At 41.5% G+C, this 15236-nt stretch overlaps 2 protein-coding genes across 2 annotated transcripts in view; both read left to right on the top strand.

The window, feature by feature from the left end:
• The window catches only part of LOC105258010 (CCR4-NOT transcription complex subunit 6-like), a 492810-nt gene that overhangs the window by 67285 nt on the left and 410289 nt on the right, over nucleotides 1-15236 (top strand). The gene's annotated exons all lie outside the window — the stretch shown is intronic.
• Nucleotides 277-8885, top strand: LOC112639169. The gene has a single exon (XM_025412341.1). It carries the CDS (start codon nucleotides 696-698, stop codon nucleotides 2802-2804), a length of 2109 nt encoding a protein of 702 aa, XP_025268126.1. The 5' UTR covers nucleotides 277-695; the 3' UTR covers nucleotides 2805-8885.

Below are 15236 nucleotides of genomic sequence, written 5' to 3'. Positions count from 1 at the left end.
GATACTCTCCGACACGTCTCTCGTCCTGCCTCCCGCGCTTCTCCAACTTTCTCCGTACGATCTCTCGCCGAATTGTGACAGCGTCGTCGTCGTCGTCGTCGTCCGCCGGAAGGATACGATGCCGCGCCGCGCGATATATACTCGATGTGCTCGGCGTCGTATCGAAAGGTGGTAAGGAGTGGGAGATCGGATAATGGGGAGGGGGACCAAGTTCCGTCGTTGTAGCGGGGGTTGATGTGCTCGCGGTGGTGGTAGCGACGACCAGGGGTAGGGAGACCTTCGCGTCGCAGAGCACCGAGAACGGTGTACGGTCGCTCCGGACAGCGCCAGCTTCAGTGTCGTTCCGGCCACGGTCTCGTACGGTCGCGTTCACGGCGAAAGATCACGCTCTCGCTCTCCTTCGGTCTTTTTCCCGGTCTACTTTCGCCCCGTGAGACGCCGCGCTCGTCTCGGCGAGCCGAAGATTCGATTGTTCTCGGCGTTAACGAGGGTCGTTAAAGATGGGCTAGATCGAGGAGCGGCTTTCATCCGTTCAGCCGCGGCCACATCAAGATCGTCGGAATAATGTGTCGTGACAAGTAGAGCAACGTAGAATTGGAATTGTCGAGTGGGCAGTGTCGAGTCGAATCTATCGTCAGAGATATACCGTGCGGTTGACAGCACCGGTGGCGTTGGTGGTCCGCGGGCATTGTAAGATGAGCCCGGCCTCCCAGGGCGCCCTGGAGGTGGAGCGTTACATCGGCAGCTGTCTCATCTCGTCCAACGTGCGCGCTGGACTGCACGGAAAGCCCGCGACCGTCTGCCGGAAGCAGGAACAACCAGCGACGGTACGCGGCGCCAAGGCCCGCGGCTGTTACAATAATGGAGCGCAGGGTTACTCCGGACTGGCCGATCAACAGCAGTGTCAAGTGCAGTACGGCGGTCCTGGCGGCTGGACGGGCGCGCCATTGATATCGATGACGTCGAGCCCGCGCAGATGTAATCAGCGATTATCGCCGTCGCTGGGCCAACAGCAGCAGCAGCAGCAGCAACAGACAACCTGCTGTGCCGATCAACAGCAGGTACCGCCAGGCGGTCATTTGCATAAGAGTCCTCTGTCCAGGCTGGCGATTCACACGCAGGGCGCGCCTTTGATCTTAGCCGGGCGATTCTACAATCGCGGCAAGGTACATGGCAACAACGGTGGCAATTCCAATGGCACCGTTAACACTCTCTGCGGCAATGCCGTTGGCAGTTACGTTCATAATAACGCGAACTCGTCCACGACGAGTAACGTGAACGGCTCGACGAGGTGTCCGGCGTCGCGAATCGTCGCTCAAAGGCCACCGGAGACCTCCATGAAGAAATCTGGAACGATTTCCGCGAATTCAAAGATGCCGAATCCCGACTGTCCCTCCGCTGCGGGAAAGGAGAACGCCGGTTCCTCGAGTATTGCGAACATCGATTCTCTCAGTATCGCGAGCGACGAGAGTTCTGGGTCGAACAACTCGGAGAACAGCCTACCGCGCATAATCAAGCCTCGCAAACGTCGAAAGAAGGATCGCAAGCCGCCGAATAACGTCGTCGCGAACGGCATCGACGCGGCGAAATCGGAGGAGCCGGTAATAACGCAGCGTCAACAGTCCTCGGGTTGCGGTAACGGAGTATCCGGGGAACAGAGCGTCGTCGTCAAGTACGCGCCAACCTGCTACGAACCGAGGATTTACGAGGCGGTCGCGCCGCATCTCAGGAATTACCGGAGGCCACCGGTCGGCCATCGGGAGACTGTCTACGGCGGCTGTAGAGCGCCGTCGATGCAGATGGAGATGGCGGACGTCAGGCAGCAACGGTACGCGCATCATCGGCACCACGTGCAAGTGAAAGTGCTAGACGACAACCGTAACGTGGTCGCGGCGCCGATGCGTGCCGCAGCGGCGCCGCCCAAGGGCTACCGGCATCATCATCACGCCAACGGTAACGGAAACTGTAACAGCGGTCTGCCGCGACGTTACGTTCACGAGTACGCGGGCGAGTCCTGCGAGGCCGCCGCGAGGGAGGACGGTCTGGGCCCGTGTCAGTGCCGATACTGCGATCCGGCCGGTCTGATCTGGGACGTCGACCGGAACGGTTACTCGCCGTTCTTGACGGCGCCGTCGCTGTCGGTTCCACCGCCCTCGTCGTCATCGTCCCCGGGGGTCGATTATCGTCACGGCGGGCATTTCGGTCAGATGCCGCTGTTTCTCACGCCGCCGTGTTCGAATCTACAGGAACGCGCGCTCGATAGACTGTTCGACGAGCACTCCCGATCACAGGACGACGGTAGAGAGTCCGTTGTGGGGCCCGGCGGCGTGGTTTTGAGACGCAGCTGGAGCGATCCGACGAGTTACTTCAGCTACGGCGAGGAGATTGTCGCGCCGACGAGGGACGTCGGCGTCATCGGCGATCGCGGAGGCCAGTCCGAGAGCGGGAAACACAAACGGACCCTCTGGCGCGGGGACAGCATCGGCGGCGCGCCGACGAGCTCGTCGACGGGAGCCAACGGTGCGAGTCCGAACACTGTTGGCGGACCTGCCGCGTCCCCGAAGGGTCTCGAGGTCTCCACCGAGATCATCACCTCGCCCAACGGCCACCGCGACCTGGAGATCAAGTTCTACTCGTCGCCGTCGCCCGCCGAACGTCTCGTCGAGGAGGACAAGTCGTCGAGTCTCGTCGACGAAGCCGAGGACGACGAGCACAACGGCGACGGCGACTTTAGCGACATATGGAGTTACCACGAGTCGAAGCTGCAGCAGGACTTCCGCACGTTGCTACAGGCGGAGGAGTGATGGGCCGTTTCGTCGACTTATTATTACTTCTCTCGAAGTGTCCACGTGCGTTCGCGGTCTCGTAAACTCGCTCGGTGGAGTGCGAAGTGAGAGCGAAGCGACGACGACAACAACAATAATAATAATAACATCGATAAAAACACGGAGCAAAAAATAGAGTGCGTGGATGTTGACGACGAAAAGTGTTTGGCATCTCCCGAAGCGGGTGGAAAAAAAAATACGACGACATTTACTTCGCCCATCCGTCGCGCGTAAACACAACTCGCCCGAGTCTCGCGACGTCGCTTTTATGTGCGGTCGAGGGTCTTGGGCCAAGTGTCCCGACACCGTATCGTTTTATGAAGCGCGAAGCCGCGAAACCTCGACGAGACAACAACAACTACGACGAAGAAGGCGATAACGACGACTACGACGACGACGAAGGGCGGCTTTTCATCGTTAACGGTGTTCGTAGTAACTTTGCACGCGACGCGATACCGGATGGATCATCGCTTCGACGCTTCTTCTCGATGACGTTTCGCGTAGCGAAGTGAATTGACTCTCAGACGCAACGAGAGACGGTGCGTCGAACGTAGCCTTGTCGCGAGCGTGTTAGTCCGAGGGAGATGGAAAGAATGCGTATTCGCGCGTGTAACGACTGCATCTATCATGCGTCTTAAACGTAATGAATTTTTCTTGTAGTGGGTCGTAGTACAACGATCGTCTCGGTTGTATAAGCAACAGTCGCTCGTATACATATGTTTACGCAAGTGCTTTTTATGTCCCGCTTATGCAAGTTTTCGCTCGGAGATCCGGAGGTGGGAATTATTAATTGAGTTAGTTTATCGTGGGAAGAAACTCTGTCCGTTGTCCGGAAAATAATTACGCTGTATATTTTACAAAATCGTTCCATCGCACGACTGTATGGATCGTGTAATCGATCCAATTTGCGTCGCTCGATTAAAGAGCACCGAGTAATAAATTCTATCGACTTATAAATATGTAGCTATAAAAAATGCTTAGGTAATGCCGGTTGGCTTAATCGCGGTTTAATTACGTATCGATTCTATGCGTGGAGTAGCCACTTTCTCTTTATTTTCGTAACTCGTATTTTCGAACAACGACAGTTGTACTACGACTTACGACGAGAAATCGTGCGTTAAAAGAGGCCAGGAAACGATGACAACGTAAGAATAGAAATAAAAAATGCATAAACATTTCTGATATTTTATGTATTATCAATCAGAATATTGAAATGCTTTCAACCGTGCTCTTCGGTAGACGCGGGGCCATCGCTCATGTCTTTTATTCCTCCGCTACATCTGTTTTCCGATCGATTTCCCATTCGATGATTTTATCTCATCTATCGTAAATTTATTCCATTTCCTTTTCGCCCTCCGACGTTCGATTCTTATTTTTCATCGTGTCTTGGCTACTTAATTAGAAGTATGTAGAATACTAAATCGTCGCCGCTTTGCGCGTAATTAAGCAGCGACTATTTTTCTTGATGTTCGTTAATTACAAAAAAGCGACGATTTGTATGTATTCTACACGAACGCGCGACACTTTCTTTAATCATCTGCGTCGCGAGAAGTTAAATCGTCTCGACCAAATTTGATTTATAGTTTTACGCATCTCTCGACGCGTGAAACTTTATTCAATTACGTCAGTCATATCAGAATAGCTCGAGAGAACGGCAGCCTCGCGTCGCGAAGTCTAGAGGACGACGTCTAGAAGAAGCGCCCGGGGAAAGCACCGTGCCAGCCGCGAGGGGGTTAATCGCGAGGGTTAATCGCGAGATGCACTCGGGCCCGCGCATCGTCTCGCCCCGCAAGAGCGGCGAAGTGTACCGGCTTTTTCTCGCCGCCACCGTTCAAGACGAGTAGCGGCGACGTGACCGTTTAAAACGTAACGTAGCAATTAATCGGAGGAACGATGAACGGTCCGGTCCGGCCGCTAGCCGATCGTAATCGACGTCTGCGCCTTCCACCCCTCTCTCTCCTCTCTCGCGGCCGATAGTAGGTCGAACTGTCGGAGAGGATCTTCTTCTTCTTTTTCTTCTTCTTCTTCTTTCTCTTTCTCCTTCTTCCCTTCCCGAGGGGCTTGCCTCGCGTGAAAGGAGCTACCGCCTTCGTATTAGTAATTCCGTTTAATCGCGCGCGCTATCACCGTGTTTTATCGGATAACTCGGCACAACGGTTCAGCTCGTTGACTTGATAACCGGGCGGGCTGCCTCGCCGCGAGTTCGTAACATTGTTACGCGTCCCACCTTCCTCTTCTTGCGCGCCGTTTACCGTTGCCTCTCTTAAATAACGGCAGACGGATCGGATAAACTCGTTATTGATTTGTCCAATATCAATACTTTAGAAGCGGGACTATCGTCGTTGTCGTTTCGCCGCGACTTGAAACTGGATGGGAGAGATATTGTCGCACGTTCCGTTACCGGATATCTGTCTCTCGCCACTCGATAACTGAAGTCTATAACGTTCGCTTTGAGCGTGGAATTAAATTGTAATTAGCATACTTTTGTATTCTTCTCTTTCGCGATGAAACTTGCGCAGTTATTTCGAATTCTCTTTTTATCTTTAAATAATGCGATTATGTATAATACTTTCATATCTATTTATATCTAAAGGAATCGAGATTATTTTTTCCAGTGTCGATAAGGATCCTGAAAAATGACTAGAAAACTCGTTTCTCTATCAATTTATTATCAGACTTAGGTGACTTCCGTTAATTTTTCGAAAAATATAATCGATCGCAATCTCCGCGCTTATCGCAACGATCGGGACAGGTCGAAGCTCTCGAGATCGTGCGAGGGTGGAAGGTGCGGCAGGAATTACCACGGCAGGATCAATCTATATAAACTCGAGATACGCTATATCTATATTAAAACGAAAGGCCATCGCGCAGATTTACACAGATCGTAGAAGCGAGTAAACGTAGAAGCGAGTCGGGCGGTCACACACACGTACACGTGCAAGGTCCGTGTCGCGATCTATGTCGTGATAGGTCGACTCGTTCTTCTGTAAATCTGCGCTCGATGATCGAGAGAACGTCGGTCGAGGAGACCGACCGCGTGCGACGAACCCTGCGTCATTTTGTATGCGATATACGAAGACTATACCACCTTATCTCCCCGCTCCCCTTCCGCGTTCCCCCACAATATACATGTCAACCAGAGACAAACAAAACACGCATTACTACGCGAGCCACCACAGCATTATAACACGTTATCATCTTTACCATACACATACGGGCACAGACACACACACACACACACGTACAACCAATCAACCACCTATCGTTAGACCGTAAGTTTAGAATCTAAGACGATCCACTTAGATTATTATCTCCGTTGTCTATATGTGTATAGAAGAAATCGCGTGAAGACGGTTCGCCTTTTGTTGTCACGATTTCGGAATACGCGATGGAAAAACGACGACGAGACACGACCGGGAATCTAATCGAATGAATGTTGTTTTGCACGATATGTGTCTCCTTTTGGAGAAATGGAGCAAAGAGAAAGGATAAATATATTATAATGAATAAAACGTGAGAAAAATACAGAGAATAAAATAAAATTATTGCATCATCTCTTTATAAAATGCGATGACTGAGATAACTATATATATATATACATACACACACATAATATATATAGGAATCGGAAGTTTGATGTTCTAGTTTTCCAAAGTATACACGCGGTGGAATCACTCATGAATATTTATAGCTGCCGTTTCTCCAAAAAGAAGCGCGCGCGGATTAAACTAGGAGGAAACCGATGAAATCTTGTTAGTATTCAGTACACACTCGCAGCGTCGGGAATACGAGGGTAGGCCGTAAAAATTCTCCAATGACGACTACAACGACGTCCGTTTAGGCTGTAACGGGTGTGCGCTTTGTGCCAAGTTGGACGTGGCGAGCGTGTGTCCCGAACGAGAGTGCGAAGAATGATATTAGCAATATTTCTCTCTTGCCGGCGAGTCGCACGTTGCGGCAAGTTTTATCGCCAAGTGGTGGCAGATAAATATTTTCCTTGGTTCCCCTTGTTAAGGCAGAGTATGCGCGCGACGCATCGATAAGGGAGAGAAAGAAAGAGAGAATGATTATGCTTTAATAACATCGTCGTCGATATTTTTCTTCGGGAATTCTTACTATTGGTCGCGTCCGAGAAAAAAGGTTTGCCGCTCGCAAATATCTGTTCGTATTTTATCCGATTGCACGCGATTTTTGTTGATGCTGTATCGACGTATATTTTCGGTTATATTATATACAATGCCTCTGCATGAATGCGCTATATGAATGCATCGAATGCAGTGTCCGGCGGAAAGAGTGAAACACGGTAAAACCAAATATAAATCGAGTGACAGGAGCCTGTTTTAAAAGTCAATCCGCAAAAACTTTTCCTTCTGCATAGAATCGGTCTTTTGTATTAAAAGTATTAACGAAGACGCGCCCGAATCGCTTACTAGATTTAAATGAAAGGATTAAAGGAAGGGAATTTACAATCGCATAAGTTTTCGTAGTACACTTCAACTCGTTTACAAGTTGTCGCTTTTGCTACAAGCGTTTCTGCACAAATTTCCTTCGTTCGTCTTATGAAAGTTACGGCTTCACTTTGGTAACTTTGATAACTCGACAATAAGACTTGTAACGCACTTTTGCGCATTGTAATACTGTAAAAAATATTCCTATAATGCATCCATATTCTCGATTTGACAAACAGTGCAGCTATTGTGAACAAAAATTTGTTGCGCGAAAAAGAAAAGATTATATAAGGCGTTATTATCACGATCTCTTCGCGAGAAATAGCGACCTTAATTTGAGAAAATTAAAGTGTCCTCTCGATTTGATTGACATGATATTTGCTGATTTAACTTGTTACGAATTCGTTTTCTGGCGACGAAAGTGACCTAATTTACTTATCGGTCTAATGCTAAGAAATTTGTTAAGACACGTTGCATAAAAATTGACAAACAAATGAAGTTGATAGACATAGAAATAGATAAATAGGTAGGTTGATAGATAGATAGATAGATAGATAGATAGAGAGAGAGAGAGAGAGAGAGAGAAAGAGTGAGCGAGAACGATATATAATTTGTTTTTTGGAAAACAATGCCATTGTTGAATATGCTTTGAAAGATATTTTCGTTATCTGCTGTTTTAAAAGTTACAATGTTGTATGAAAGATGAAAGAATTTTTTTTATATGCCATTGTTATAAATATTTGCGATTTTTATTTACCGAATGTCTAAAGAATATGACGAAGAGTGACAAACATTGGAGAAAATAACTACTGCAAATATTGAAAAATGGGAAATGAAGAGATTTAAAAAAAAAGATGGAAAAATGAGAAAAAGTTAATAGGATTGTGAAACGCTTGATAGTGAGATAGTTCGTCGACAGATCCTGCGGTTTTCTAAAGTTTGAATTTCGATATTACTGCTTTTTCTTTTCTCGTGAGAGAAAATTACAATTTACATAGTTCAAAAAAAAATGAACGAAACTCACAATTCAGATCCCTAGAGATAATTGTGTAAAATATTTGTACAAAATAGACTCGCTGGATCGTCGACACATATTTATATTTTCATTGTTACTTAACTAATTATTTCCCCGGCTCCGATGTCGTTTTTCCCGATCGCTAGTCTAGTGATCGTTTCAGAAATCGTGCTTTCCGCCTGATCTGATCTCTGACGAAGGCAGAGGGAGAGACTCGAAAACAGCCGAAATGGAGAGAGTTCAATGAACGTGATTTAAATTGATTCTTTATCGATATCTTTTTCTTTCTTTCTTTGTTCTCTTTTTCGTCCCCATGTCGGCCGTCGATCGTTTTTGGATTCTCTCACCCTCCTGCTTCTTCTTTATGTATTTATTTCACTCATCGTCAATTGACGTTAATAACGTATTGTGATAATGCAACGATATAATACATACATGTAAACATACACATCTACACATACACACACAGATACTCGGCTCCGCTTCGTCGTAATAGACTGATCAACCAAGCCGACCTATCAGCGTCGCCTATAGTGCTATGTCGCACTAACTCGAATCATATTGTTTGGAGAAATCAATAAAAACGTCTTTAATTTATCCGTGTTTACTACCTTTTCATTATTATGTATTTATAGATTTATATTAGAATACATAGACATAAGCATAAAAAATGGTAAAAAAGTATATATCAAATATTATAAAAGTGATACACATATAACTTTATTTAAGTTTTTTATATGTGAAAATAATTCATTATTATTATTTAAACATAATTGAAGATATAATTAAATAGAAATTATATAATAAATTTTAAAGTATGCAAAACATACTTTAAAATTTTATAGTATTAAGACAATTTTTATTCAAATTTTAATCTTTGATTAATTTTTGTCATGTGACGAAAATTGTAGCGATTTAATATTTATGATATAATAATTATGATATATAATGATTATTTTACGTCTTTAATCATTTTATTTTAATATTAATATTTTTCTTTCAATATTAATATTAATATTTTATTTTTATATTGATTATTTTTATATTAATATTAATATTTTATTTTTATATCGCCAATGATAAATTAGTTTCTTGTAAATACTTTCCTCTGAAATTTATTACAATTTTCAAATTGGGAAAACTAATTTCGGAAATCTAGTGACAAACTAAATACCACGTATCCTTTTTTGCGATTGTCATCTGTAAGCATTAATTTATTCACGTAAAAATAACGATATTAGTTCTTGCATATAATTTATTTCGTTTACTTTTTTTCGCGAATAAGCGAATTGGATGAAAATCCATCGAACAATCAATTTACATGTTTATTCAGATAAAAATTATTCTAATGCCATAAATTACTATAATGGCAATTTCGCTTTTATTGTACGATGAGATATATAAAGCCGCGCATGATATAGCACATGACATATAACGAGTTTGACTTATGGTAACAGAGTCCGATACGTATTTAAGATTGTACATATCTTGTTGGTGAACTGATTTATCACGCGAGCGGCGATTTAATATCCCCGACAGGAGTAACGATATAAAATACTTAAGTCACGATTGCTCGACATTACGACTAGTATAAATGTTTGTAATACTTGGAGTAATATAAATATCACAAGCAACATCGAATTAAACTCTAAGAATTAAACTCTAAAATGTAAACTATTGAGACATAAATTCTATTCGTGTTTCAACCAGTATGATTCAGACATTAATAGTTTCTTATCAATCATGTGTAATCTAAACAGTATAAATCATGATGTTTGTGAAATTTCGTGACTTAATTAATATTAACTCTGGAAAAAGATAAAAAAGTGCACAAGTTTTAATTACATATAAAAATTATCTTTTAATTACACACATATTTTATATTTATCTTAATAATATTTAATTTCGCATCCAAAATCAAAAAAGAAGATTTCCACGTCATTTTTCGACGATAAGATCTCTTGGAAAATATATACTTGAATACTACTTGTACGATTGCAATCGCGATCTTTCTCCATTGGTGGCACGATATTATCTGTTTAAGTACCGTTTATGCATCGTAATTTCTCGAGAAGTCCTGCCGATTTCATCGCGAGCTTTGCATCGCCGTCCTCGACGCCTCCGCGCACGCGCGCAAATTCACTGCAAGCGAACGCATGATTCTCGTCAAGTCAGGAATCAGTTTATGCGCTTCGCGATACTAGACCGTCGTTCGACGGCGGCGGATGCAGTCCGATGACCTCCTCTTCCTTATCTCGGAATTGAGTAATAGCCCCTTCGCCGGTTCGTGTGTGGGTCGGCAAACTGCTATAATTCGCCCACGTTGCACATCCACTCCCTGATACTGTTAACATCCGCTCTTGATGCTCACCGCACCCCTTTTTGTCCGAATTTTTGAACCGATTTCTTACAAAGAAATTCGTAAAAGCTGATTCTTGCCCTCTGCTTATTGCAATGATAGGAAATCCTTATGATTTGAAGGACCAAAGAGTCTTTAAAAAAGATTCAGGACTTTTCTATACAATTAAATATTTGCGTATTAAAAACCATTTTTTTTTTAAATTCGAAAAGAGACGCGAAATAAATAATAATATATATTTCTTTTTTAATTTATTTTCCATTCAAGAGTTCTCTTATATTTATTATGTGATTATTTCCTTTCATTTTCCTGTTACAATATTCTTTGTGCACGGAATCACTGCTGGAAACAGCTATTCTAGATTTCTGAGACGGAGATGAGAGCTGGTCGTAAGCGGATTCAGGTCACGCTTGCGGTCAGATTCAGGGTCTCTCGCCTCGTGCCGAAATGAATGTTCGTAATCAATGACACTTCATTAGCTGGTCGACGCATTGCCTAACAGCCTGCGGCATGCTCTGTCGATTGAATTAGCCGATGTGTTTGCGTATATGTGCAACGTAATCCCTCTGTCTTATCGCGCCGTTACTTGAGAATGAATCATTATACCGGTTCGAATTAAGGACGTCAATCACGATCGGGGCAAAAGAGAATCAGAAAAAAATCAAGAATTAATATGCCGATCTTTACAGCAGATCCATCCGAGAGAAAAGTCAATCGAACGAGTCGATCCGCGTCGAAGTTTGCTAATCACGAAATTGTTGCAATTTACGGTTATTATCTCACCTGGCGAATACAGATGATTCGTTCGAGTATCATCTGTTAATTCGAGTTCGATCGCGAAAAAATCGGGAAAAGATAGACGCGTATATCGAGGGGAAACGTGTCACGTATCGAATTATTTCAAGGGCAGATGATGCGTAAGTTACGGCAACTTGTATTTTCTGTTGCGTGCAAGCAGATGTAGTCGTTTATGCAACATCGTAAATTTAAATAAACAAGATGATGAAGTCCGGAGCCATAATATTTATAGGATTTGAATTTATATGCGGATTCAGAACGATTCTAATTAATTTATCGATGCATTATTTCACGTCTGCAGAATGTAATGAAAACACGTCATTAATTTCAAGTTACATATATCTCTGAGCTCTATAGAGCTTCTATATCTTGATACTTTGGATTCAAATATTGCTTATGTAACGATATAGTATATAGAGGATATATATGACGAACGTGTTTTATATAACTAACGCGCGACTTAAGCCGACTAAATTCGATATCACGAAAGTGTAATGTAAGAAGAAGATTACATAAGATACATTGGATTTGCACCATTGATTGCACACGAAAATCTAAAGTCAACGCTAAAAATTTTACACTTTGATTTTCATAGCAAGTATATAATTATTTTTCCTTCTCCACCTGTGTAATTTGCTATCAACATTTACCGATAATAGATCGATATTTTATCATGTGGATATATAATCTCATATGCTATTACCACATGGCAATTGCCACTTATTACTTTGCATTACGTATTACCAGACTGAAAATTATAAAACTCCTAACGTGGCTTGATTATTTAAAAAATAAAATTTTATTAAGCATATATTAAATACATCGAATGCGATATAATCTGCTTATTTTAGATATATAATTATTGTTTTTTACCACATTTTTAAATGAGGTGATTAAAATTAATTTGAAATATACAACTAAACTTTTTATTATATCAAACAAATTATGCATACGAGAAAAATAATTATTTTTCGAATCTTGATTACGTTTTTCTTTAAAAAATTTATTTTTAAAATATTAAAAATTAATAAATATTATCTTATTATAAAATTTAAATTTATAAATATTATTTTATTATAAAATTTATTTTTACAAGAGAAGAGATTCTTACACATGTGCATGCACCGAGAGAGGTTCGTTGTACGAAGTCTCGTAACGCACTAGCGCAGTTTCTCGCTAATTATGCGACCTGTCATTAAGACGCTCGCGAAAAAAAGGACCCAAGGGCATAATGCCGACCCGACGTTGCACTGCCGCGTAAGCCGGCTGTTTTTCATCCTCGGCCTTATAATCACACACACTTTGTATCGCCGCATTGGCACCTTCTACACTCGTTAGTGCTTCTTCGTTCGTACGTTCGTTCGTGAAAGGAGAAGAAGAGAGAAGGAAGAAGAGAGGGAGAGCTGTATCTCAACGACGACGCGTTCTCTTAAGTATATTTTAAGAGCCGCGTCGTTTCCAGTCAATTTGCATCTGAATACGAGCGTCATAATGGCCTGAACTTTGCATACGTGACCTTGTCGCGTGTATCACGAGCAGAATGCGCTTGGGAGAGAACGTTGTTGTCGGTATTCCGCCGCCTATACGCTCGCTCTTAATTACGACTATTAATACAGAACGAAAGTCCTCGCACGGACGAAGCAATTGCTCGAAAATATACGACGTGCTTTATAATTTGTAAGATCGGATGTTAGAGTATGGTTCATAAAGCTCATCAGGAATAATTTAGTGTTTTTAATTTCCGTCGATGATCGATGATATTTCTCATCGAACTATGTTCGATGGTCGCTTTATATATATGCTTTATTTTAATAGTACAAACGGAAATAACTTTTTTGCATTCTCATATTTGAAAAATATTCTGTAGTATAAAGTCCAATACGCTCAACATTTCAGGCGTTATTAGCGAATAATTGGTATCCATTATTTATCTGAGTAATTATTCGAATAAAACTACTGTTGAATGGTTGTGTGACGTATATTCGGATCATAAATATTCATTATTTAATTATTACTCGCGTGGGATGCAAAAAGGCACTTTATCACAAACAGTATGGAGATTTATTTTTTTTTAGACATTATGTAATCTATATTATTTGAAAATAAACTTAATTCTGACAAATATATAAATATATAGATCGTGTAGCTTACGTTTCAATAAATGTGCCAAACGACGTACGCGATAAATTTATGTGTGAGGTAGGTCGTGTAAATGTAGTCAAAATACAGGCAAAAAGACTTCTCTCCGGTAACGAGTGGCAATTACTATAAGAGCGATAAGTGCACGGTGCTTATGCGAGGTAGATCTTAAAGCAGCAGTCGCGAAAGAAAATATTTAACCGTCGTAAAACAATCAACGAATGTTCTTTATAACTTTGCGGATCGGGATCTTTTTTTCCAGCTTCGCACTTTATCACAGTATCCGAACAAAATTGAATTCCGCACGACTGATCTTGTCGCCTATTTTATTCATTAAAAAATTAGAGAAAGTTTTATATTATATAATATAATATAAAATTTACTAAGAGAAAATTAATAAATATACTTTATATAAATACTTCAACAATTTTTAAATATTACTCATTATCTATTTATGGGAAGATGTTATATATTTTATTAATATTTATTAATATTTATTAATATTTAATTATGAATTGTTATTATTATTGTTAATTAGCCTGTAATTATGCTAATTACACTGTTACGCTTTTATTAAACTGTTAAACAAATTAATTGTATCGAGTTAAGGCGTAGAAGCATCATAATTTTCAGTTTTCTCGCTGAATCCTCGCAAACGTTATTACTCAAGGGGAGAAACTTCTACCTAGGGATTCTGCGTAGAATTTATCGCTACTGTACCGTTGCTGGCATAAATCGCGAATTTAACAGTCGCGTTTTCTCATCGAAATTCCTTCGATGAGTCCAATCTGCAGCGTAAAAGTATCGGGTTTCTTCGAAGAGCGAAATGCTGTTGTTTCATGCGGTTTGTAAAAATAAGGTTCGTCTATAACACACTACAGTACCAAAAAGTTTTTAACGATTCACTACCAATGGAGTTCCATTTCCGCCCGATTTATTCCTCGATACTGTATTATTGCAGCCGATAGTATCAGTGGATACTATCGGATTAAGTAGATCGATCACGATTAATGTTGCAAGAGTTCTGCAAATGGGCATACCGTATCTAAAAGTGCTTTGTCAGTACTGTACTTTTTCAGTAAATCGTATTAAGAAATATTTATTTAAATATTTTATTGAAATTAAAATTAAAATACGCGAGAAAATTTTATACCGAATTATGACAGGTATTGAAACAGGATAAAAAGATTATATTAAAAATAACTTATTGCCTTGTAATTTTTAAATATTTACTATCTTTAATGGAATTTATTAAAGATATTTTGCGATTTTACCTCAGGCTATATCTAATGCCTACTATCTTGAGACCTACATCTTGTATATATTAGCGTATTATCGAAAATGAGATAGTGCATCTTCAACGTTTAGTCTATTATAATTGGGTAAAAGTGGGTTAAAGCGTTCGTTTAGTGCTCTCTGTGATGGGCGTACAAGCTGTTTAACTGCTGAGGAATCGCATATTTGGAATTAAGCGCGACTTAAGGTATTATTTCATTTCACCTAATGCGGAAAACAACTTGAGAATGTTTGGTTTAATGATCAATATCTGGGTTGCGCGCATAAATAAAATCTGAAATTATCTCAAATTAGAACGCGTTCGAATAATTCATTAACTTTTAAGGAAATAGATTCTCTTCCAAAAATTTATTTTT

The sequence above is a fragment of the Camponotus floridanus genome, unplaced genomic scaffold (assembly GCF_003227725.1).
Source record: "Camponotus floridanus strain SB8 unplaced genomic scaffold, Cflo_v7.5 scaffold5, whole genome shotgun sequence".
Classification (NCBI taxonomy): domain Eukaryota; kingdom Metazoa; phylum Arthropoda; class Insecta; order Hymenoptera; family Formicidae; genus Camponotus; species Camponotus floridanus.
This window is presented reverse-complemented; position numbering and strand designations above follow the sequence as displayed.